General features: G+C 40.5%; 1 protein-coding gene across 3 annotated transcripts; it reads right to left on the reverse strand.

Moving 5' to 3' along the window:
- Positions 1 to 4,378: 4,378 nt before the first annotated feature.
- LOC124118910 (arrestin domain-containing protein 2-like) lies at positions 4,379 to 25,225 on the reverse strand. Of its 3 annotated transcripts, none has more exons than XR_006858552.2 (9): positions 25,171 to 25,225; positions 23,038 to 23,241; positions 21,605 to 21,751; positions 20,410 to 20,636; positions 19,230 to 19,412; positions 18,823 to 19,005; positions 14,146 to 14,380; positions 11,590 to 12,882; positions 4,379 to 7,731 (listed from the first exon to the last, which is right to left on the reverse strand). XR_006858552.2 is itself a non-coding variant. In XM_046481220.2 (9 exons), exons 2-8 carry the CDS (start codon positions 23,153 to 23,155, stop codon positions 12,734 to 12,736), a joined length of 1,242 nt encoding a protein of 413 aa, XP_046337176.2. In that variant the 5' UTR covers positions 23,156 to 23,241; positions 25,171 to 25,225; the 3' UTR covers positions 4,379 to 7,731. The 3 variants fall into 3 exon arrangements, 2 of the variants coding, with proteins under 2 accessions (XP_046337176.2, XP_046337177.2); XM_046481220.2 differs by having other exon boundaries at positions 12,734 to 12,882; XM_046481221.2 differs by having other exon boundaries at positions 4,379 to 12,882; positions 20,416 to 20,636.
- Positions 25,226 to 27,820: the final 2,595 nt, after the last annotated feature.

Here is a 27,820-nt window from a genome sequence, read left to right on the forward strand (position 1 = left end):
TGTTGTTACCCTGTCTGGCGCTCGGCATCAATTTTGTCGCCGTATAGCTAACGCCATAATGACACTGGTGCTTATTTAGCGGCTAGAGATCAACAGATGGCTAAAGGTGAATTACGGATTATCTGTCCCAGGTGAATAGGTCACCACATTTCTGGCAATCTGACAAGACGCGCCTGCTTTATGTTTTTACCCCCCGGGCGACCGTAAACAACTGGGCGGTGGATATTTTACCTATCACGATGTTCGTGTTACAATAATTGGATAACCCTTTGATGAGAATACTGAAAAATACAGGAGAAACATCAATATCCTTGTTCGGGGCCCCGTTCATACAATTCCCATCAGCATGTGCAAGTGACTGATAAAATACTCGTTTCGGACCCAATGAAATTGTACAAAGCGCCTTTTACCATGCACTGTAAAGATCAACTCGAGACGAACACCCGAGAACATAATGAACGTGCAATACGCAAGGGCGGCGCGCATTTTAAATACAAACTACAAAGAGGCACTTTTCAAATTTTCAAATATTTTGAACGAAAGAATGCTTTGGGCCAAAGTTTAAAAGCATAGGTGTGTTTTAAAAGTTAGAGAACATACTTGTCACTGTCGGCTCGTGAAAAAAAAATTCAATTGCGAATAATTGAACAGAAAAATGCAATCTCCATGAAAACAGCCTTAAACCTTTTCCTTTCATGTTCTGTCCCTAAGCTCCCTGGAAATGAGCATGAAGACATTAAGGTTTGTTTCTGTAGATTTTGAATATGATTTGTTTATGGTTAAAAGAATGTTTTCCTACCTTGTCCGGTCTTTGAGTATTTTACTAAGCAACGTTGTGGTGAACGCCTTAGACAACGACGCTATTCCAAACAACGTTGTGCTAGTGACAGGCGTTCCTGCGGCGATGTTGCTAACACCGAACCCCCGCGACATGACAATGTTGCCGTCTTTCACCACTGCCACCGCTAAGCCAGGTGTCTTGTGACATCTTAGCCCCGCGTTGATCACAGCGTCCACTGCAACATCATCGACGACGGTATACACTACTCCCCAAAGCGCTGTTGTGGCGCAAAGCGAAAGTAAGCCTGCCTGTAGCCACATGATGACTGAGCCATGAATTGGGTGCCCCTTCCTTTATAAGCTATAGTGTTATGCAATTGCTATTGTGTCCATCTTTACTGCAGAGTTTTGATAAGTTTAGACTTGGAGTAATTACTACACTTTACGTACGTACGTACGTACTACTAAAATTATTACTTTTTTTTGTACAGATCAAATAAGTACTCTGTGGTGTACAGGTATACTGCTTGAGTAATTCGACCAGATTTTAGAAAGCCTTTTTTTGTTTTGTTTTGTATGTTATTTAACGCCGCACTCGGCAGTATTCCAGCTATATGACGGCTGTACATAATAGCGTCTGGACCAGACAATCCAATGATTGACATCATGATCATCGATCTACGCTGTTGGGATACGATGACACGCATCAACCAAGTCAGATTGGCCAGACTGGCCACCCGATCCCGTCAGTCGCATCTTACGGCAAGTATAGTGGCCTCTTGAGGCAAGCATGGGTTGCTGAAGACCTATTCTACCCCGGATCTTCAAGGGGAATTAGAAATAGACAATCAGGTTTTCAAATAAAAATAACCTCTCTCAGTCGGTTGCACCACAGCTGAAACTATACTATGTATTGCATGAAAGGTACTTCTTTCTAAATGAGTGACAGTACTCTTAAAGGGGATTTACAGTAAGCTGGAACTATGGGATTAAACTATTAATAAAGCATATTAAAACAAGCATCTTGAAGGAAAAAAATCTTAAGGCAATATTTGTGACAAAAAACGTTAAAACGTACTCGCATTCCGGAAACTACCGACAGTTAATGAACAAAGTTGTCATGTGACGTGACATCACTGTTTCTGTACAGTGCTTGGTAGATTACAAGCGGGTATCACTAAGGAACAGCACATGTTTTTGTTGGGTCGCGAACAGATGGACATAGACGACCAGCATAGGTTGCTGGGGAATTATTCTACCCGGAATCCCCGGAATAGGGGAGGACCAGCAACGTGATATTTGAAGGACGGTCATGATGCCCGTCATTGATGAAAAACAACTAATTCTTTTAATGTCACAACGAAGAAAGTGTCAACACAATGAGCTTTCACACGTACGTGGTCTTGAAAATGATATATGCATTTCCTAATAAGTATCTCAGGCATCATGGATGGGATACAGGTTTTAACAGCAAATGTATGTTGTATATATTCCCTGCGTTAAATATATCTATCTACCTAAACAATCACAGGGCTGTAAACAGCAGCTGGGTTAATTACCATGACCAGCGGCAGAGTCATGTGCAGGTCACAAGTTAGAGAATTCCGGGCTAGCCACTTGAATTGAAATTGCATAGATAGATATGCTATATTTATTGTTATAACGTTGTTATTGGTTAATCACTCCATTAACGACGATCATACCTACAGATTATTGATGCGACATACACACTTGTCATTAATGAAAAATCACAAACCAAACAAGTGCATCATCATTAAGTTATTGCGTGTAAATTCAGGAAGTCGAATTGTTCTTAAAGCATGTTTAGGCAGATGTTTTTGTTAATTACCCTCCAGGAATTATCCATAAATTATCGTTGTTTATTCAGGTTACGTAGGCCATCGGCTCATGTTACAGCAGCCATTATTGTAATTGAAATTTACATCAGCAGTTTTGTCCTTTTTTTCTATAGACTTATTAATATACATAGCCAAATGTCTCTCATACGTTATTAATTAAACGGTAGCCAATTAAATGCCATTGGAAGCGCTTGAGCGGTAATTTAGTGCAATTGGTTGTAATGTGTTGATTAATTACGCAACACCTACTTGCTTGCAATTACACAAGGGGCAAATAATCAGGATTACAGGTGTAATTGCTATTAATTCCACACTTATTAGTGTGTATATGTTACAGCCAGATTGTGAAATCAGTCATTACGTGAAATGACAAAACTGTTATCTCGGACCAATATGTGAACATCTGTTATTGGAGCAGTTCAGGCTACAGTGATCAGTCATTAAAGGGTAATTTATTAAAGCAGTTCAAACTATGGGGACAGGGGCTGTTCCAATTCAGTTTTGTATTGTAACACTTGCATATGTTTATTCAGAGACCATGGTTTGTTCGACACTTCTTGAGTTCACGACCCGTGAAGATCCGGGGTAGAATAGGTCTTCAGCAACCCATAACTTTCCGTAAATGCCGCCTTACCGGTTAAGGTGGTCAGGCTCGGTGACTTGGTTATGCATTTCATCGTATCTCAATTGCGTGGATCGATGCTCATGATGTCACCGCCGTCATATAGGTGGAATATTGCTGGGTGAGGCGTTAAACAACAACAAACAAACAAAATCTTGGGTTTACTGCAGCCACATTTGACAAAAGCCTTGTCCACCACAAAGGGGTGAATGTGTCGCTGCTTCTGTGGACAAATATCAAACTGATTTCTGGAGTAGGTGCCATTCCGGATACCACTTTTTGTTGCCACAGTTGCCACCAAGGATGTAACAAATGTTATTTTTGGGATGACACTTTCTTAGTAAAGTACAGACTCAAGTACTTTTGGGGGTTGGGTGTCATTCCGGGATTCGAACACACACTACAAGAGTGAGGCACCTAATCGCCAGCACACAAAGTAAGCGATCTAACCCACTCGGCCACGGAGGCTTCCACAAAAATGACTGGTGTAAATTGGCACGGCTCCCATGACCGAAAGATATGAAAACACAATGCCATTTTAGAAAGTGGTTTAGCAAAGTACAGATTCTAGTACTTTTGGGGGTTGATTCGAACGCACACTTGATCATGACTACCAGTTGTCTGAGTAGTTCTACCACTAATTAAATACACAGTTGGAGAGCTATACCATGAAACAGGGGTGTCGGCCCGGGAAGTCGAAAATCTATTTACCAGTGGTACCGGAAAGGCGAATGGAGGGGTAAGGGACTGGGGACCGGGAAGGCGAATGAAAAGATCAGTGATGTGTACCCTCGTTATGTATACAACGGGCACTTATACATTGAGGACACTGGGGTGTTGTGAGACGGAAAAGTGAAGAAAGAGATAAAACAAATTGAACTCAGAGAATGTGATTACTAACTTCCATTGAACTTGTGAGACGGAAAAATAAAGAAAGAGATAATCTACTAAAATTGTTAAAATTGAACTCGAAACAGGAGTGACAAGAAGGGAGTCGATATTGTTGTATTTACATGCAATTTGTCTGAAGGGTCGTTGCTACACCTTTGAAATTAATTGCTACAAAAATATTAGGTAAACGTATTTTCTGTTTACCAAACTACATAATGGTACATACACACTTACATGCGCAGATGAATTTGCAAGGTGAAAGGTTATAGTAAGCATCATCCAATCAAATGTGAGGATTCGAGGGGACTACCCCTCACTGTCAGCAAGGTATTCCAGCTGGCCCCTCGCTGGTCAGAAGCCCAGTTTGTTGGGTCGCTGGCGCTAATTGGATCCTGGTGATTACGCGGGCTAGTTAAAATGGCACCGACTGGACGACGGAAAGTTGCAGTGTTGTTTCCCTTTATTGGAAGAAACAAACCCTATCGTGGATGAGGTGCGGGATACTGCAGGCTCGCAAAGTCCTGTATCGCATGTGTACGTTGCAGTCTGACAGTGACTCGTCTTAGGGATAAATGTGGAATGCTTTGTATTAGTCGAGACTTGACCCTCGGACAGTGGCTAGGTAAGTTGGCAGACGGTCGCCTCAAAGATACCGCTGTATTTATATTCACATAAAGGGAATTAAGTTCAGTGGACCCACTGGCGGACAGTAGGTGCTATTTATTTCGAGATTTTGCGAGATATACTTTATTTGTTCTCTATGTGCTCACACTGCACCCGACACGGAACAGAACCTTGAATGGTCAGTGAACTCTGCACAAGTCTTCCTGATGAACTTTCAGATACCTTCCCACCTACCAATAATCTTCCGCAGAAGACTGAGGTTCGATTCTCGACATGGTGCAATATATCGTTCTTGATGTTTCATGTCGTGATCAGTTTGGTCAGTACCAACCATGCTCGGTCTAAGAGTCAGCGGATATATTATTATGCCGCTTTTATCAATATTCCAGCAATATCAAGGCACCGGACACCAGAAATTGGCTTCACATAGTTTACTCGTGTGGCGAATCCTATAAACGCCTACGGCCTTTATCACTCTTGCCTATCCTCACACGTTACGTTGACAGGACGCGATATAATTAAATTTTTATTCATGTGGCTTAAACACAACTCATGCTACCCGATGGAACAATACTTAGTATACTCCTGTGACTTTGCCTATCCGATGGCGCGGAGCGTTGATCATATTAAAACTCACTGGTTTCCCTAGGCAAGATACCTTAACTTAAAGGCTGTCGTGATAGAGACGGCAAAGTTTGACAGGTATTAAACAACATTCATTCACGAACTCCATGTTATCTCCAGCGTCCACACACGATCGAAGTCTGCTGTAAAGCGGACGTCGTGCGATGGTAGATAACAGTTCCACATATACACATTGTTGTCGTTGAGTCACAGAACAACGACAGTGCTGACAGGATGACGGAAACACTCCGGATGCCATTCATGTTGTTGACTTTTCTTTTCTAACTCGAACGGTGTGTCACCAGGAAGGAATGCGTAAACTTTTTTACTGCCAATACAGTAAAATTACATTCACAAACTTAATATTTACGTCTATTCCCAATCAGCGAACATGAAACAAAAATAGGCGATTTATTTTGTATCTGTCTAAACGTTATGCTTCGAATGTGATGGTACAAATACGAAAAGTATATTTCTATATTGCACCATAATTGATAAAAGGTTAATAGACATATGCTGTACTTACGTATCCACCTTTAATACCAATGTTATGCATTTTGCTGTATCATCAGCTTTTTGTAAAATCACTATGAAGGCTTTTTGTTTGATTTCTATCAGCAGACAACAAATACATTATCGGCAGGATTGACTTTTTTCCAACACTTGCGCTACTGATTTACTGATTTTATATAGTTGATATGAATAAAGTTCGTTCGGTGTGGAATTTATATCATAGTCACTCATATTTATTGTTTTAAATCTGAAGACGTTCCCGTCAACAAAATCTAAACCATACTTTTTGCAATTTTAAGGTGGTTATGCCACTATTTAGAATTTCAAAGTGATGCATTTCTATATAATTCGTAAATTGACTCGGAAGTCCAATTCAACAAGTGCTGCATCGTTTGACGTTCAAAAGTGATCAAATAGATTCGATGAAATGAATATTTGCTCCATCTTGTTTATTCCTGTTATTCAATCTCCCCCGGTGTGATTTCTCTTAACGCCTTACGTTCTCTATTTTAATACTTACATATTTGATATATGTCCGATATTGGTATATGACGATATTTGAAGTATTATCCTTCTTATAACGAAGTGGTTGGGAGAAGTAGAAGCTGTCTTACGATGTTTAGTATTGTTTTTTCAGGTCTTGTGGGGATGGTACACATGCTGAAATAGCAAGGAGATAAGACAGTGACAGGTCACAATATAGAAAATGTCGCATCCGTGAATACAAAATCAGTAACATGTTGTCAACAAGCAACATTACGAGATGCCCGGGAAGATGGAAGGCTACTGGTGTAAAACTGGGTTGAAAGTGACCGTCTTTAGGTTTCATTTTCCTAAAACTTACGATTCTCACAAGAAATATTTCAAATTCAAATATTTCCTTCCTATTTGTGTAAGTGTGTGTGAGATGTGTATGCAGGTAACACTGGCTGGCGACGACCTACTGAAAATGGAATTCGAAATTCGTGAAGAAAGAGGAACAAGCACGTGGAGTTTCCGATTCATCGATCTAGTGGTTTCCGAGATGTTTACCGTCTTAATGGAGGATGCACGGACAAACAGGCCATGACACAATAAGCTCACATGACTTTCAGTCAGGTGAGCTAAAATTGACTAAGTACCTTTCAGTCTACATGAGTAGTTATTGAGCTATCACAATACCATTGGATTAGGATTCGGAACTTTGTATTTCTATGCCACGTACACACCAATATGAACAGAGTCAGAGTCAAACGTGTTGCCATGGAAACGGAATTTTTTTTTCTAAAAATCCCTAAATATCAAAAGGTACCAGTCTTTGTGTGTGCAAAGTGTCATGAAAGAATACCTATTAGGTTTAGAGATGTGGTCGGACAAACACAACATGCACAGTGAACAGAGTCAAAGTCAAACTTGTTCCACTCGAAACGGTTAATAGATGTACCACGTTTGGATGAAAAGTCTTTCATGGTTTTTAAGTTGAAGCTACGGAAACGAAATTGACTGACGGACAGACCAGATGATGACTATATGCCACCGCATTATATGTCATCAAAATAAGTGAAAAATGCCAGTTGTTTTAATGTTAAGAGACAAGATTAACTATTATAAAATATATGACCCACAGGGAATTTGTTACCTATGTTTGGACTGTTTTTACCTCTATATCTCGAGATACAGCCAAAACAGTACGAATGAAGGACGACAATGGGTATTTGTGACATGGGACTTCTCTCTGGCATCCAATCTTTTTAATGGTGACAAATACAACAAAGAGCACACCTGCTAATTATTTCTTGTTTGTTTTTTTAACTCCACATTCAGCAATATGACAGCGACCTGCAAAAAGATTGTTACAAATATATATAGCTTACCTGACTTGCAAAGTTATTTCATGATGCTTCCACCTACTTTGGTATAAATATCTATTGTGAGGTTACGATAAATTGATGCTAAAGGGGGAAAGACATAATACGTGCTTCTGCAACATTTAAAATCAGGACAACCGTGTTGAGTGTGAAATTAATAGTGATGCATTGGACATACTTGGATCTTCTTATGGTCATCACATTCCTACAACATGTAAGCCATGTGCCCAGTGGTTTTCAAAAACAAATGTTTTATACTTTTCTAAAAATACACTTTTTAACTATATAAAAGCAAAATACAATAAAATTACATTCATAAGAAGGAACCTGCATGTCAAAGTTTAGCTTCATCAGTCAAGCAATAACAGAAGATACTTTAAAGCATGGTAAAAATGCAAAGATTAGCGTTGGGTTACTGGCATCACAGGATCATGTAGCATTTAGCTATCAGTTACAAATCCAAAGTGTTACAGTAAAATGCGAAGCGCTGTTGGTCCCTAGCCCTTGCCTGAGTATTCAAAGTAATGCCTGGTTTGGTTGTGACCAGCCATGGGGTAACGAAAACAGTAGCAGTTTTGAAAAAAAATGTCTGCTGGCCTGATATGATGAAACAGTTCCTGAACCCTCTTAAGACATCTTCACCCAAATTTGATTTAGTCAAAATGTGCCGGAATCATCCTTAAGACAGCCTCTCGCAATGTTGATCATGTCAAACTGTGCCTTAATCATCCTAAAAACAGCCTCTCCCCATGGTGGTCTGGTAAAACTGTGCCTGAACCACCCTTAAGACAGTCCCTCTCAATGCTGATCGAACCTTTTCTTTTCAAAGTCATGTTTGTTTTTCATTGCAACCACATGTGAAAACCTGCTTTTTGTCTTTGCTCCTGAATGTATGCAGATATTTAGGTAGGCGGGTGTGGCTAGACTGTAGAGTGGTCTTGTAAGCATGTTTTAAGTTTTAGAAGACTTAAGAGAAAATGAGATCGATTTGTTTTACCATGGTTAACAGAGATATAATATACATATATATATATATATATACAAATTTGTTGTTTTTTAAAAATAATAATGTTCCTGTCACAGAGGATTTGTTGCATATATTGCAAGTATTTGTACCATACTTAAAATTCATGTATCCTCCAAAACTTGACACTGTATGCACCTTGAGAGGAACAAATGTTGGTAGTAAAAGTTCCACCGAAACACACATGGAACCAAATCTTGTTTACAGTCTAAGAAGCATTTACGTTGATTTTAATTACTTGCTCATGACAGCATTTTCACCTGTGACACCAACTATAATGTTGTCAAGGTTGAACCAAGGCCAAAATAATAATATGGCAAGAAATGGAACACATATGTTAGGCCTCACAACTAACTACATCTATGCAAAATTCTAATATTCATAAAAATAGATGGCAGATTGATAGTCATAAAGCGGCAGTGTCTCAAGAAGGCACTAGTTTAAAAAATGCGACTTTGCTTTGAATTTTCTTTGGACAAGGTCTCGATTCAAAATTTGAAAACAGAACAAAAGAACACTTTGGAATGTCTAATAGATGGGAGGGTTAGTAAGAACAGATAAACAATGAGTTTGACGGATTCAGTTTTTAAACCCGTAACTGTGGTTTAGAATACCCGTGTTGAATCTTTTGAGGTTGCATGATTAGAAAACACATTCCAAATGTCCCTTTCCTGATCTGGTAGGCAAAGCTCTGATTAGTCTGACATGACCAATGCATAATGGGATGATCTCAGATCTTCATGTAGCAGCATCTTCCCGTGGCAAAGGAATTAACTGACTTTAAAAATCCAGTTTCCACCCTTTCCAAACGGGCTAGAATTTCTGGACTCGATCATAGGGCGAATTATGTCCCTTCTATGTCTCCCACACTGACCAAGCAGATTCCACCTCTCATATCACTTGCATTTGCTTCAAACAAAATGGCGGCGCCCAAGTCAAGACGATCTGGTCGATAATAAGGATCTTTATTGCAGTGAAACGAGGCTTACCCCACAAAGTCCATCAAATTACTTGAGGACTTTGATTAAAAACATGAAAAGTTTTTTTTAAAATTCAGCAACAATGCAGTTTACTGGGTGCAGCTTCACCCTCTACCAACAGCTCAATTACCACGCCAAGCACTGCTGCTGTGTGGCTACTTTCTGATCCAACATCCCTTTCCGATCCATAGGGTTAGCCTGCTTAGGGCTAGGGTAAGCCATAAATTACCTTTTCACATAGTTCTCAAAAATTCAATGAGAGTAATCCTATTAGAGTATAGTCCGTTTTAACGTATTTCGCTCAATTGGTTACTCATTTTGATGGACAATAGCAGGCGTGGCTTCTTCAAGAAGATGAATGGAGACGTCAGTAACATGTATGTGCAATCATTGTTTAGTTAACTGCGCATGCGTGTTAATGAGGTGCTAATGACCAGTTAAACGAGCACTAATTGCATGTGATGGTGCTCTTGGTCCAGTGGAAGAGAGTCGGCTAATAATGCACAAATTTGCCAAATTGGTAAGCTTGCGAAGCAGCGTTAATTGGATCTGAAAAAGTGCACTACTCCCCATAATTCCAGCCCAGTTCTGCAAGGGAGGAGACTGCAGTCCCTTGCCTCAGGAAGATGTCTAGCGGTAGTGAGAACTAAGATTTTGATTTTAATGAGATTGAAATAGTGGAGTCTGTAAAGCATAATGAGAACATTTTTACGAAGCTTGTGGAATAGGGCCCTGAAGAAAACTTGTGACCATCTGATGTATTATGGGCAATGGTAATAAATGTCACACAGTTGGTTCAAAAGCAGACACAGTACCTCAATTCAGGAGTTATTATCTTGTGTACCCCATCACCAACTGATAACAAGGTTCATACATACATGGGATATAAACATTCAAGGCCTTCAACTGTCATTTTCAAGTCATTTTTTTTAGTTGGGTTATAAGAAGCAGCCTGTCAGTATCCAGCATACTATGTATTAGTTGTAAGACCTAAAAAGCATTATGAACATCACAAATTGGCAATTGATTGATTTTCACAACAAATAATTTAAATTAAGTCTGTTATGCATTCTTCAAGGTCTTTGGCACATTGTTATATCTATCCCTGTTATTAAACACACTCAACATTCTTTGTACATAACTATACTTTTTGTGTGTCTTAAAACTTTTATTAACAAGGTTATGTCATTTTGAACAAAGTCAAGACTTTTAAAGCTATTTTGGTGACTTTCCAGGCTTTTCCAGGTTGACACTAAAAATTTAGGCTTTTCAAGAGGGAATTTAAAACTCAAGACCTTTTCAAGCCTGCATGAACCTTGGATAACTAAAATATTGACTTCATAGAATTAACAGACATCTTGTTGGCCCTCTCCTAGTTGATGTAAGCTTCAATTATTGTCTAGTGTACCCAGACCCAACAGATAACTTTGACTTCATAGCAAAAGAAGTTTCGTGGCCCCTCTCATAGTACATTATGCAGGAGTGTTAATCTACCTCAGTTCACCCGATATCTACTAGGATGGGAGGGTGGAGGGATTGTGGTGTCAGTCAATGTACGTGTAGACAGGAGTTATAATCTACCTCAGCAACCTCTGATATTTACTCTTATGGAGGGTGGAGGGCGTTGCCCCTAACGTAATACCACTAGAAGGGCATTAAAATCTACCTCAGCACACCCGATATCTACGCTGATGGAGGTCAGCGTAAATAACTAGAAGAGCATTATAACTAGAAGAGCATTATAATCTACTTCTGCACCTACTCTGATGGAGTGTGGAGGACTTTGCCCCTGTCGTAATATGAGTAGACGAGCATTATAATCTACCTCAGCACCCCTGATATCTACTCTGATGGAGAGAGGAGGGCTCTGCCCCTGTCGTAATGAGTAGACAAGCATTATCATCTACTTCAGCACCCCTGATATCTACTCTGATGGAGGGTGGAGGGCAGAGGGCTTGTTGCCTGTCATAATACAACTAGAAGAGCATTATTATCTACCTCATCACCCCTGATATCTACTCTGATGGAGAGTGGAGGGCTCTGCCCCTGTCGTAATGAGAAGACAAGCATTATCGTCTACTTCAGCACCCCTGATATCTACTCTGATGGAGAGTGGAGGGCAGAGGGCTTGTTGCCCGTCATAATACAACTAGAAGAGCATTATAATTTACCTCAGCACCCCTGATATCTACTCTGATGGAGAGTGGAGGGCTCTGCCCCTGTCGTAATGAGTAGACAAGCATTATCATCTACTTCAGCACCCCTGATATCTACTCTGATGGAGGGTGGAGGGCAGAGGGCAGAGGGCTTGTTGCTAGTCATAATACAACTAGAAGGGCATTATAATCTACTTCAGCACCCCTGATATCTACTCTGATGGGAGGGTGGAGGACTTTGGCACTGTTGTAATATGACTAGAAGAGAACTATAATCTATTTCAGCACCCCTGATATCTACTCTGATAGAGGGTGGAGGGCAGGGGCTTGTTGCCCCTGTCATAATACAACTAGAAGAGCATTATAATCTACCTCATCACCCCTGATATCTACTCTGATGGAGAGTGGAGGGCTCTGCCCCTGTCGTAATGAGAAGACAAGCATTATCGTCTACTTCAGCACCCCTGATATCTACTCTGATAGAGGGTGGAGGGCAGAGGGCTTGTTGCCCCTGTCATAATACGACTAGAAGAGCATTATTATCTACCTCAGCACCCAAGATATCTACTCTGATGGAGGGGTGGAGGGCTTGTGGTCCCAGTCTTAATACAACTAGAAGGGAGTTTTAGTTTACCTCATCACCCCTGATATCTACTCTCATGGAGTGAGTGAGGGAGTATAGTTTAATGTCATTTTGTGGAACACTCCAGCAATATCATTGCAGAGGAACACAAGAAATGGGCTTCACACATTGTACCCAAACCTGGGCCTTATGCATGATGAGAGGACACTTTAACCACTAGGCTACCAAACCTATGATGGGGGGGCAGAGGGCTTGTTGCCCCAGTCATAGTATGTGTAGACAGGAGCATAGCTATTGTCTTCCTGCAGATGTTTTTCATTCTCCCCTTCTTCCTTGGTGCCGTCCTTGCCAAATACACACTCTTCATATGATGGTAGGGCTGAAACAGAGAGTATCTCATAAAGATAATCATCATGTTTCAGTAATGTGTAGTGACAGAAACTCCTTCTTAAACGTAGATGACATAATAACTAGAACAGACAATACCAGGTTTCTCTGGATTTGTGTTTCAACCCATAATATTAACACACTTGGCTGGCCATAGATTTATTTGTTTGTTTGCTGTTTATGCCACACTCAGCAATATTCAAGCTATATGACAGATGTCTGAAAAATAATCAAGTCTGGACCAGACAATCCAGTGATGCCATGAGCATCGATCCACGCAACTGGGATACGATGACATGCATCAACCAAGTCAGTGAGCCTGTCCACCCGAACCCGTTAGTCGCCTCTTACAACAAGCATAGTCGCCTTTTATGGCAAGTATTGGTTGCTAAAAACCTATTCTAACTTGGATCTTTACAGGTCTGGCTGGCCATAGAACTTATACTATGAACACAGATATCTGTCTAGATATTCAATCTGACCTACAATCATCAGTATGTATAAAAAGGACATTTACAATGCCATGGATGTAAGTTGCAAAATACTAAAGAGAAATTCTGTCTGTGCATATACAAAAGTAGTTATTGAGCTTTCAAAACAATCCCATGGAATTGGGATTCAGAACTTTGTATTTTCATGTCAATCTTGTTGCCATGGAAATGGAAAAAAAACAACCCATAAATTACAAAAATCCCTAAATAGCAAAAGGCACCAGTTGACAACCTGGTTTTTGTGTGAATGCTCGTTCCACCCGTGACGAACAGGTTTGGTTGTTGATGAAACATAGTGACAGCTAAATTTACAGATTTTTTATTCATGCACCGATTGTCCTTAAATGTAATATCCAGCCATAAATGACTGTTTAATAATCTCATACCAACTTTGACTGGAGTAGGTCCAATAGTTTTTCAGATATTGTAGTAAACGTCGGTACCTTAAATTAACTTCCAGACTATAAGTCAAATTTCAGCCCTTGGTTAATGCATGTACCAGGTTTGGATGAAAAGTCTTTCACTGTTTTCAATTTGTTGTTCAGCCTTTTGAGACTATGCACAAGTTCTTTCCATGGAAATCGAGAAAAATAAAAATAAAATATCAAATTTGTACATGTTGTATATAATCATGAGAAAACTATTATAATGAATACCTTGCAGATACATGCTAAGGAAGTGCTCACAAACAAGCACATGAGGCTAAATATATGCAATCATACTTTGTTACTTCAATTCATAACATTACATCTGAGAAAGCATACCTGGGGGATAAGCTGGTGGGGCTTCTGACCCTGGCGGAGGGGCTCCTGCAGGGGAATGTTGGGCTCCTGTGTCTGGTTGGGGGGCACCTGCAGGATTTGGCATGATCATGGGGGCCCCTACTGGAGGGGCAGTGGGAGGATGCTGAGCAAGGACACTTTGTAGAGGGATGGTGCCAATTATCACTGGTAGAGGGATGTCAAGATCAAAGCTAGGTCCTGAAGGAGTCACTTCAAGCTGTGAATAGCAAACATGTCGTAGATAAGTGTCTGACATGGGAGAACCTGTAATAGCTCTATAAAATCTTCATTCTGTCAGCATGAGAAGTAACAACATTTACAAGTTCAAAACATGAAAAAGGCAATATTTTCTAATGAAATCCACATATCAGAATTAAATCTTCCACTGCATCTCTTCTATTAGTATGGAAACTGTTCCCTAAATTTGAAAAGAATCCATGCTGTAGTTCTCAAGTCATAGGTCATGCAAATGTTTAAATGAAAAAAGTCTAACAAAACTTGTTATCATACTTCCATGTCAGAATGATGAGATCAGACTGGCCGACAGGATCTTCATAATATACTATGTATCATGCCTGTGAGGGAAATACATTTCTGACAGGAAGAATAAATCCCTTTCACCCCTATAAGTGGGAGAGATATGACAATTGATATATGGTAACGAGAAAAGGTACAGATGATCGACATGAGGATTGTGAGAATATGCGAGAAATACCAAAGTTAACCCACCTGGTCACCTTGTCTGACCTTTCCGAGGTCGGATTCTATTCAGGGAGTCATCATTATTAAAATTTGGGTAAATATTTTTATAGCTTGTACCTTTTATCATCATCCTTATAGAGACTGTAGACAATTTTGATTTATCATCCAAACCTGGCTCCCACAGGAGATATCGCTTGGGTTAGATCAAGCGATATCTACACTCTAGATATCGCTGCAATGAAATTACATCACAATGCTTTGCAGACCATTGTGACGTCACTGGTTACCATGACGTCACAATCAAATGACATCACTAATGGCTCTGCTACTGAAGCTGTTAGCAGTACTTTTTACACTGAAGACACTGCTAATTACTGTCTATAAATTGAAAAAGTTGGAAGAATGATAAATAAAATCTCACCCTCGTGTCTTTTGATATCAAATATATCAACACTCGTTGATAAAAGTGACAAAAATCCTCGGCAAGCCTTGGAATTTTTCCACTTTTATCAACTCGTGTTGATATATACTTTGTCAAATTAAAAACTTCACATTTTTAAAAGTAATCCCATATATGATATACAACGGACAAATGTATCAGAGAAGGTAATTTTTAATCATTTATGTCCAAAAAGGATTTTAATTAACGGTGGTAACCATAATTTGTTCCAAGCACCTACGGTATTCGGTAATAACATCAACAGTTTAAATCATAAGCCCCAAGCACGAGAATCTGATGGCACACAAGTTCAGTAGCGTGTATGGCCACCATGTGCGTTGACAACTGCCACACAACGCCTCCGCATGGACCTTGTGTTGCTGCAAAATGGTGCCAAGATCTTGCAAATTCTGTGGTTAGTTCTGGAGAGTGCGCAGACTTCTGCCAAGAGCATCCCAGACGTGTTCGATGGGATTGAGGTTGGGAGACCTTGACGGCCAGTCCATGATGTCCCGCATTCTGAAGGAAATTCCTTGTCAAAATTGCTGTGTGGGGTCTGGCATTGTCGTGTTGGAAGATCAAACCGGGTCCATGTGCTGCAATAAAAGGCAGAAGTTCTGGTGCCAGTACCTGGTCGCAGTAAGCAGCAGCGTTGAGGTTACCACGGATGACAAGAAACCAGGAACGTGCATTGCCACAGAAAGCACCCCACACCATGACACTTCCGCCTCGAAATCTGTCAACTTCCTGTACACAACACTGGGCGTAATGTTCATGACGGCGCCTCCACACCCACGCCCTACCATCAGCAAATCGAAGATTAAATCGGGATTCATCACTGAAGACAACTTGATTCCAATTCCTCTGAGTCAATTGTAAGTGTCGCTGTGCCCACAATTGACATTGACGTCTGTGTAATTGAGTCAGAATCGGCCCGCAGTATGGCCTACGTGCTTGAAGGTGAGCAGTTCTCAGACGGTTTCGAACAGTTTGCGCACTCAGTATACCCCTAAAAAGTTCATTTCTGGTTGATGTAGCTGTCAAAAATCGCTTACGGAGGTGACGTAAAACAATCTGACGCTCCTCTGCATGTGACGTCACACGTGGTCGACCTGGCAGGGGGCGATCAGCGGTGGTACCCATTTGCTGTAGACGCGTCTGTAAATCATAAACAGTCCGTCGACTACATCCCATTGTCCTCTTGACTTCAGCTACGGACGTTCCCGTATGCAACATGTCGATGGCACGATCACGTTGCACATTTGATAGGCATGGCATGACAAATGGCCGTAAAGACTTTTGTTTTCTTGTGTTTTCCTTTTTTTTGTTAATGACTGCTAACAAGTATGGCTGACATGTGCGGTATTATGGCCACGTGACCAGTTGCACGTGAAAAAACACTTTTGCCACTAAAGTGCTGTGCACAAAAACGGGTGTTATCTGAAGACAGTATGTGGTAATTACTGTTTAAATACACAATAAGGGCCCACAATGATAACTGGTCAAAATGTTAAAATTTTAGGATTGTGAAGTTTTTAATTTGCTTCAGTATATTTGATATCAAAAGACACTCGGATGAGATTGTCTATATCTCACATAAGAAATAAACGGTCCTTGTTTATCGTACAATAAAACATACAATAAAACACTGCACAAAGAATAAACCACTCAGGGCTGCGCCCCTAATGTTTTATTCTCCCTGCAGTGTTTTATTGTTTAACAAACAACTCCCACTCATCGTTTTTTTTTTAAATGTATCCATAATGAAAAAGTGTTATCCCTTGTTTAACAATAAGATGGCAGTGAAGTGAAATGAAATGAGTTAATGTTGTATAATTGCAATCTGAAAATTTCAGCAAAATCATGGCTAATGTGTAATTTTTCACTGTGTGCCACCACCATAGGAGTAAGTGAGTGAGTGAGTATGGTTTTACACCGCTTTTAGCAATATTCGAGCAGTATCACGGCGGGGGTCACCAGAAATGGGCTTCACAATTTGTACCCATGTCGGGAATCAAACCTGGGTCTTCGGCGTGACGAGCGAACGCTTTAACCACTAGGCTACCCGACCGCCCCCCATAGGAGTAAGGGCAACATGTACAACATAAACATTAACTGCAAAATATTATTTTCTGCTATTATGCACAAGGTCTCAAGCCGGTCTTCCAGTAATTATCTAAAATCGACTAAATGTTTTGGTTGGGTATATACTTTATGAGTGAGTGAGTGAGTGAGTGAGTATGGTTTTACGCCGCTTTTAGCAATATTCCAGCAATATCACGGCGGGGGACACCAGAAATGGGCTTCACACATTGTACCCATGTACCCATTGTACCCGGGTCTTCGGCGTGACGAGCGAAGGCTTTAACCACTAGGCTACCCGACCGCCCCATATACTTTATGAGGGTTGATTGAGCCTCACATAGAAAGACTTGCCTTAAAGACATTAAAATGATTTATTTTTCAACATAATCATCTTCCACATTGATCCACTGTCCTGATGGAAGAACAAATCTTTTTTCAGCGTCCCACGTCTCATAGTCTTGATGTCATCACACAATTGCCTCAAAAGAGCAGCATAATATGCACTGTTTCTTGTGACATGATGACATGATGACATCCTTGACATCCTTGGCATCCCAGAACATAAAGGCCAAAACCTTTCCAGCTGATAGGACAGTCTTGCCTTCTTTTGTGGTGGTGATGTCAAATGATTCAATAGTTTTGATTGTTGCTTTGACTCAAGGCAGGTAGTGATGAACCCAGGTTTCATCCATTGTTAAACACTGTTGCAAGAACTTTTCGGCATCAGCTTCAAGCAGAGCTAGATTGTCATGAAACATATTGTGCCTTATAATTTTTTTTTTATCAGACGTCAATAGCTTTGGAACACAATAAGCTGATAATGGAATGTACTCCCTCCTGGAAAATGACAACTGAACTAGCAATATGGGGCTCAGTCATTCACAAGTCGGGCATCACCATATTGTGGATTCTCTGGATTATTTCTGGTGCTGCTGATGGGAAAAGGCTTCCAGGACAGGGGTAATCTTCAAGGCTCTCCCTGCCACGTTTAAACTCTGTTGCCCACCTCTTTACAGCGACAAAGGAAGGGACTCTTTCCCTAGTGTTGTACTCATATCTTCATGGAAGGTTCTGGATGTTAAGCTCTTTTTCTGCAAGTACTTCATCAGTGCACATTCCTCAAGATTGTCCATTTTACTGACACCTGCACACATACAGACTCGTCACATTGAAACAATTTGCTAAATTGACTCAGTATACCTCTATGACATCATGTAATGTCCACAAAAAAAGATTTCACCACTATGTAATTCCTTGTTAGTGAGACTCAGAACTTAATCAACCCTTGTATTTTCATTCTGATTGAATATGTCTCCTGAAATGGCAGTGTCTAGTTTTCCTGTATTGTACTGTGCTTCATGTCACAACCTTACTATACAGATATAACAATAACAGTTAGTAGATATGGATACAGAGTTTTGCGAGTATCCCACCTGTACAATGTACCCTATGTCGATGATGTTGCAGCCGACGAGTAACGATGGCGGCAGTGGTGGAATAACCAGTTGGTCACCATTCCAGTAATCATGTCCCCCTTTTTGGATCTCGCCATGCATCAACCTTGCAACCACACGGCTTGAAGTTCTTGATTTCCTGATAGTATGGTATATTGTCACCTGCATACAAATATTTTGAGAGATGGGATAATAAAAATATATATAGACCCAGTAGTCCACTTGAAAAAGAAATGCAGTGTATAACACAAAACACTGAAATATATCCAATGACTCTAAAACAATATAAAACAAAAAGTAAACCTGAAATAATATTTTGTTATCTAGTGGAATTATTTTCATATCATAATGTACACAATGCTGAATTATAGAATTATTTAACTCACCATTCTCATTTTCACAGATGATGACTTTATTCTCCTGTTTGACTGGTTGTCAATTTCAGCCTTGAGAATGATGGCTTCCCCAGGAACATATCCCTGTCTGTCGATGGAGAAGTTAGCAGAGATTGGTCCTGATGCACAGCACCAGCAGCAAAGTGTCTTGGACTTGGCACATTGAGCAGGTATCTACAAGAAATCCGCAGTTCTGTATATTTAAAAATCAACAAACTCTGTTTATTTGTTCACTGAGGTATTGGTATTGTTTGATCCTCATGATCAAGAAAAATTGTGAGTTGCATCCCTTAGTTGAGTGGGACTGTCCACAACTGCAAGTAGGTCAAGCTATTAGGGACCTTAATGCTGTAGTAATGAACAGTATTCCAGATATATCACTGCTTGATCTGGAAGAATGCCCTAAGTGTCACTGGTTGCAGACATTGATCACTTTCATAAACCTGCAAGCACAGGCATGGTCTTAAGAAATTAAAGATGATAATTGGGGCAAATGTGGGATTTAAGCCCATGATCATCACACCGAATCTCTTCAGAGATAGCCTGTTCATGGAGCTCTCTATACTGTCGCTGCAACCAGTCGCATCTCCCCACTTCTACTAGTCCTTAAGATACTATTGGTCAGTTTGGCAAGGACTATGGGACTAGTCACTGTATTCATATTTTTGAGTTTGAAATTAAACCACCTTGTGTATAAACATCTACCGCTCTAGAGTTGCTCTTGAATGAACTAAAATAGCATTGGTTATTGCCCAACTCTTCCTAACAGTTTGCTCCATGTCTTTGGCGAAATGTACATCTTGTACTCAATGTATTGCAGAGAGATTACATTTTAAATAACTGAACATCTGCTTTCTTTTAAATTTATTATGAATCATATATGCCTCCACAATTTATTGATGTTATTTATATCTTATCGTTCATAGTTTATAGTTGTAATCTAGTTTAGTGAAATATCTTTATTGAAATGAAGATTACAGCAGAGTTATGCACATACATGTAATATACATTTACAATGAGGTATTGCCTAATAAGAAAGAGTACATCTTTTGCATATGCACAGTAGTGGAATTGTTCTGAAAGTTGATTGACTTGAAAATGCAACAATAACAGTTAAAATAAAGACTAAGCAATTCTTTCTATCCAACATAACCTCACTCAAATGCCTTACCCTCACATTTTGATCCTGGTTAAGATCTAGTATACAAATCACTGTGAACATCCTTTTCGTTTCGTGGTTGAATTTCCATGGTTTATCAATGATTCCTTTAGCCGTGTAACGAACATAACCATATTCTCCTTCAAAGGACGATGGAAGTTGAGGTGGGAGTTGAAATGCAAACGGGAAGGTGTGGCGGCCAACAGGCAGATGGATGTTCTCCCCAGACTGCTGCTTCCCTACAAGGAACAGATATAAAAAGGTCAGAGATAAAAAGAGGCACTATCCCACCCAGTGTTCTCAGAGGGAGTTTGTTTACATTAATTTTAGTAGTTTTTGAGTAATATCATGGCTTAGGACATAAAAAATGGGCCATGTGGAGAATCAAACCTTGGCCTTCGGTGTAATGAACAAATGCTTTGACATTAAGCTATCCAATCGCCCTAAGAGTTTTCCTTGATATCAACCTTGTACCACTAGTTATCTAAAAGAAATGAACTGTCAATGCAATCTACTGAATCTACCTGTTTATAATAATATGATTTATTCCTTTCATTTCTTAAATTTCAACATAGTTTTACCTACACAAACGAAAACAAAAACGATTGTAAGCTTTGTGTTCAGTTTGTAAGACTTTCTAATGCCACTCAGTAATATTGGTCATATGAAGGCAGCCCGTAAATAAATCTGACTTAGTACCCAATTCATAAAGATGCTTTGAACGACAATCAAAAGCAAAATTATGTGTCAAAACTTATGCACAGAAGTGAATTAAAAATTAATGTTGCTTTCACAATATTCCAGTCATGTAGCTGCACACATTACAAGAGTAAGTTCTAATAAATGAGTAGACCCAAATAACCACTTAATAAATTTACCCTACACTAATCAGATGCAATATTTTATTATAAAGCTGTCTGAGGAACTACTGTACCAACAACAAATGAAACATTAAGAATCGCTGAAGCCTTACCTTAACCCCATGTATAGGATTTTCCTTGTTTGAAACAAACTGAGACAAATCAGACATGGTCTGAAATATCTACTGTAACTACTATTGAATTGGCTTTAATCATTCAAACAGCCATCTACTTATTTGCATCAACTCACAATGCAAATTAATTGCATAACTTCTTAAATTTTATGTGCAAAGGACGCAATATTTTGTATTGGGTAAACATGGTAAAGCCCTGGTACATGTACTTACATCTACCAGCTAGCAATATGTCCTGGTGGAAGTACTGTTCCTCAGCAGAGTAGTGGTAGGTCTCTGTATGCCGGTTGTCTCCAGAACCTGTTGTATGTCTCTCAGTCCAATGTACATAGGCACTGCCTTCAAACTGGAGATGAATCCCTGAAAAATATGTTTATGGACATATATTATCACTTACAACTGCGGCTTCCTGCTTGATCTCTTAATAGTTGTATGCATATATAGAGTCTAAGACCTGTATGTGATCAATACTTGTATTAATGGACCTGACAAAAACAAAATCTCATATTCTGTCAATACGGTCAATGCTCTTCTCTGGTCCATAAAAACAGGTGTTGACATACATTAGATCTACATTTGCTTACAACAGAATTCACAAACACAATTTGTTTTACCTAAGTAACATTATCACTATGCTATGCAGGGATGAGAATGGATATTTTCCTTTTCAGCTGAAACTTCTTTGCAATGAAGCGTGGTCCATAATTTGGGGGTGCTTATGGGGGAAACCATCAGATTTAACAAGAATGTGTTTTTGATTCCTTTTCCGAAGCGTAAACCAGAGAACTGTTTCAGGTAGACTGTTGTTGAGAGGGATTTAGTGGGGACGAGTGGATAAAGTTGCCGACTGTATTGATATGTTCAGTAGATATGGAGAATAAGAGATCTTAAGTTTCAGTCTCAACAGATGGACAGACTGATGGATATCGAGCGCCACTATCTACGTAATGAACTTTCTACTGCACAAGCCACAGTAATGGCGTTTGAATTTCAGCCTTGACTTGGTCATGGGGCGAGCAGGAAATTTGGGAAGAGCTAAGGTGACACAGTGTTTACCCGTTCAGTAATTGGTGGTCTTCAGATGTGTAGCTGCCCACAGCAGATACTGGTAGAGTAATGTTGTAATTGTGTTAGATTGGAGGGTAAAAGGCAGAACTAAACTTTGCTACACGTGGTAGAACGTGGGTGACCCATATTGAGATGCATTATCAGCTTGTTCACTACATTTTGTGACCTGTGAAGTTCCGGGGTAGAATAGGTCTTCAGCAACCCACGCTTGCCGTAAAAGGTAACTGTGCTTGTCGTAAGAGGTGACTAACGGGATCGGGTGATCAGGCTCGCTGACTTGGCTGATGCATGTCATCGTATCCCAATTGCGTGGATCGATGTTCATGATGTCAATCACTGGATTGCCTGGTCAAGACTTGATTATTTACAGACCGCCATTATATAGCTGGAATATTGCTGGGTGCGATCCCATTAGTCGCCTCTTACGATAAGCATAGTAGCCTTTTACGGTATGGGTTGCTGAAGAGCTATTCTAGCCTGGATCTTCACGGGTCAGTTTATTTGGTGAATGTCTCTGGATCAGTCAATAAGATTAACATTACCCTGTTGTGTCTCAACTTAAATACGTAAGATAATACCTCTCATTTTCATAGTGTCTATGAGTTCCACCGTGACATTGCCCTGCATGACCTGGCCTGCGTAGTAAACACCCTGCAAGTTGCTAAAGGACACCACGAAAATGTTCGGCTTCTCCATGATTGAACTGAGATCGACTGCGATGTGATCAGCTTGATCTTGTTTGATAGGGGATCCAATTCTTCATATCTCAGGGTGACTTGTAGCTAAAATATCAATTATACTTTTGTGCATATTTCAATGTAAGCATATCAACGTATCATGGAAAAATAATGACACAAATAATTTCTTGGTTGCTAATCAATGAAATCACTTGCTAGAATCTACATATCATGATATATTGCTATTACTTAAATCTAATATGGAGGTGAACTCTCCATTAGGAACCTTCATGGTCAGTTCATACTATCTCATCTTGGTACAACAACTTGAAGAAATAGGGTATTCCTCCAGTAAGTGCAGCCTTGAGATGACCTACAAGGTCCTCAGGAGTAGATCCATAACTGAAGATCTGTTTCAACTGTTTGGCAAGCCAGATCAGCGCCATCCGGACATGAACCAGACATTTCACCCCAGTCTGCCCCTCATCAAAATACTGAGGCAAATGGCTAATCCGGTATTGTCTGAGATGCCTTGTTCACTTGGTACATCCAGTAAGGAAATAAGGTGACTGGTGTGCTTACAGGGAGATGCAAGCCTGTCGATGCTAACGAGGTCCTAATCATTAACCCCAACTCTGATGAACTGCCTTTCCATTGATGGTCCCCAGCACCCTGCAAAATCACCTTGGCGCTGTGTGCTCCTTGGCAAGTGAGACAACAGATGATCCTCGACCAGCACACACTATGTCCAGGGTGTCTTCAGGTCGAGAGTGAGACAGGGACTTTTTCACAAAAGTGATCTTAGCACTAACGTGATCTTAACTCCCATAGCATTGCCTAAAACTTAGCACATTCGTTGTGCTGAGATTACTTTGTGAAAGTGAGCAATGTTTCTCGGTAACAATACAGTTTAATCAGCGTTAGAAACTGGCACTAATCCTGTAGTCCTTGCCAAACTGCCCAGTAGTTAAGGCAGCGTTAGAATATGGCACTAGTCCTATAGTCCTTACCAAACGGCCCAATAGTAAAGGTATCCTAAGGACTAGTAGAAATTGGCCCATTTTAAGTTTTTGCTATATGTTATCATTATAAGAACTAGTGGACAAAAACTGTTAGTTTCTATCCCTGTAAGGTATCATAAGGACTAGTAGAAATTGGCCCATTTTAAGTTTTTGCTATATGTTATCATTATAAGAACTAGTGGACAAAAACTGTTAGTTTCTATCCCTGTAAGGTATCATAAGGACTAGTAGACATTTGCCATTTTTAAGGGTTTTGCTATATGTTATCATCATAAGGACTTGTGGACTAAAAATGTTCGTTTCTACCACTGTTTACTGAGTGCAGCTTAGACTGGTTCAGGCTGTCGACTGTGCCTATATCGCTTCGCTATGCCAACTCTATCCTTAACTCTGGGATCCCCTTTCCAATGACATCCATGAAGATCCATGGTAGAATAGCTCTTCAGCAACCCATGCTTGCCATAAAAGGTGACTATGCTTGTCGTATGAGGCGACTAACGGGATCGGGTGTTCAGGCTCGCAATTTTTATTATTTTTATTATTTCATATAGCTGGAATACTGATGAGTGCGGCGTAAACAACAAACCAACCAACTCTTTCCGATAAACGTAATACTAGGTCTAATGACACGGATAGATGCGAGCGTCAACCATACCTTTGAAATGTTGATCAAAGGTTTTGTTGACGCTCGTAACTGTCAACATTTCTCAATCTCCCGGGTTTCCCCGACATACACAAATGAATACAACATTTGGAAAACGACTCCCCATCGTATAACACAATTCCCAACTTTAGATCACTGGGAACTGTCAAAACACTCACAATGGCGGCCAATTCAAAAGCAAAAATAGTATATTTTTTGTTCGTAGGGCCACTGTAGTATTATCACCTCAGCTGACAATGTTATGATAAGCCGCTATAATGGATGCGTATGATGAACAAGTGATGACACCAAGCGATCCGCATACAGTTATATATGAGAACATAAGGTTCGCTCAGAACACGCCCTTACCTGTTGGAAGCTTTGCTGCAGACGACCCCAAGTCCGGCAGTGCTCGGCCTCGTCCGTCGCGACATCCCCGGTGCTATATCGACGAAAACCGAAGGTTTCCGATCGAAAGATGGGATCGTCTGGCATTGTACCGATCATAGACCATAATAGTCATGGTCTCTGTACCGATTTATCAATAAAATGTATGTATTGTCACATTTCCGTTTGACTTTGAGTAAATAAATATTCACACTACATGTAGCCTGGAAAAAATGCAAAATTTTGGTATCACTCTCATTAATCAGTAGAGCGGAGGCGGGTATTACCGATGATGTGGCATTCACCGTTGGATTTATAAATCCCATCTCAAACGCTCTATGACAATAATAAACAAACAAATACTTAGAACAGCAGTCATCTGACTACAGACACATATCTGTCCATCTACATGTGCATAATACATACATATTCGTAACTGTGTGTAAAGAAAAATGCCCAAACAGTGTATTCTTGCTTGCTGGACCAGATATACATGGCAACCTTACCTTGTCAAAACCTCGGAAAATATTGTCCAATGCATCATTACCAGTGCCGTGATATTTCAACTACTATTCGCCAAAGGGCGGTCGGGTAGCCTAGTGGTTAAAGCGTTCGCTCGTCACGCCGAAGACCCGGGTTAGATTCCCGACATGGGTACAATGTGTGAAGCCCATTTCTGGTCTTCCCCGCCGTGATCTGGCTGGAATATTGCTAAATGCGGCGTAAAACCATATTCACTCACTACTATTCGCTAAGGTTGGCACGAAGAGTTATTTCCCCTCCACCCTATGGTGAATCAGGCATGCACATGGGGTGCACAAAAAGTGGAAATGACATGCCGAGTACGCAGGTACCATGTGTTGAATCTGGATCCGCCAGTGATTCCTACAGATGACTGCTCATGTATGAATGGGTATCTTATCAGAGGTAATATTGCTATTGTTACCCTACAATGTGCCTGACATTGGTATGCATTGATGATAAGAATAGTTGTTTTGTGGCTATCGTTATTTATTGTTGATATCATGAAAAATTGAGACATCACATAAACAAACCAAAGTATATTCTACAAGTTTATTGTGAATGTGTTTATTTATTAAATTATTTCTCGGTAACACATGCAAGGTTCATCATTTAGGTATGAAGCGGTCAGGGTGCTGTGGACCACCACAGGATGTTACAGGGTGCTGGAGACCATCACAGGATGTTACAGGGTGCTGGGGGCCATCACAGGATGTTACAGGGTGCTGGAGACCATCACAGGATGTTACAGGGTGCTTGGGGGCATCACAGGATGTTGCAGGGTGCTGGGGGCATCACAGGATATGTTACAGGGTGCTGGAGACCATCACAGGATGTTACAGGGTGCTGGAGACCATCACAGGATGTTGCAGGGTGCTGGATACCATCACAGGATGTTACAGGGTGCTGGGGGGCATCACAGGATGTTACAGGGTGCTGGAGACCATCACAGGATGTTACAGGGTGCTGGGGGGCATCACAGGATGTTACAGGGTGCTGGAGACCATCACAGGATGTTACAGGGTGCTGGGGGGCATCACAGGATGTTGCAGGGTGCTGGGGGGCATCACAGGATATGTTACAGGGTGCAGGGGGGCATCACAGGATGTTACAGGGTGCAGGGGGGCATCACAGGATGTTACAGGGTGCTGGAGACCATCACAGGATGTTACAGGGTGCTGGGGGCCATCACAGGATGTTGCAGGGTGCAGTCTGCCACTGCAAACTCTGCATGGTGGCTAACATATTGCAGCGGCCCGGAACTTTTCCATGTGGGTAAAACAGTACCTTCATTTTGATTACACAATGCTTTCTCATAAGTAGATACCTCTGAGGTTTAAGGTTTATTGTGCTTGGACCAGTGTCAAGGCAATATGATTATTGCCTTAATATAATTATATATATATATGGCTTCTGTATGTTATTACTTACTAACAGTTACTTAGATAGCAATTTGTTTAGGTTAGGTAATTGAAAAGAATATGTAAGGACAAGGGGAAGTTTTCGGCTCAATTTATACGATTGCATGCGCATGCTCTTTCTACCAAGATTTCAAAGAGGGTCATGCGACACTTGCTCAGAAGTTGTTTGACAAACAACATTGAAGGACTCAGAAAAGATTCCCAAATGTTCTATCGTAGACATGTGGAGGGCATTTCCAAATCCGACGCATCAGTGACAAACATGATGTCCGATGCAATTCCTTATGTTGACTTGTACATGTGTTCCCGTGTATTTTTCAGGTGAACAATTGACTTATCTTTGCATGTGTTTGTGACAGGAGCCACCGGTGGGGAAGGATACGCTCACCTTTTCGCGAAATGCTTGGTATCATTACTATTTGAAAGCGATTCATAAACACATGCTCATGATATAGTCGGAATTGAACAATCGACTCTGCTTTATGCAGAGATTTCAATCGGATATGGAAAGGATTTTGTCGCATTATTAACTGTCTTTGGATTGAAACTGACCTGTAGACAGCCGGTATGACCCAGTATGGATGTCATCGTATTTTTAAGTGTGAGAAAGTGCTTAGCGCCTGCTTACCATCACCTAATTGCTAAATCCCTATGTCCATCCAATTAATCCACTGGCTTCCATCATCTCT

Source organism: Haliotis rufescens, unplaced genomic scaffold, assembly GCF_023055435.1.
Source record: "Haliotis rufescens isolate VD_foot unplaced genomic scaffold, xgHalRufe1.0.p SCAF_1, whole genome shotgun sequence".
NCBI classification, from domain to species: Eukaryota; Metazoa; Mollusca; class Gastropoda; order Lepetellida; family Haliotidae; genus Haliotis; species Haliotis rufescens.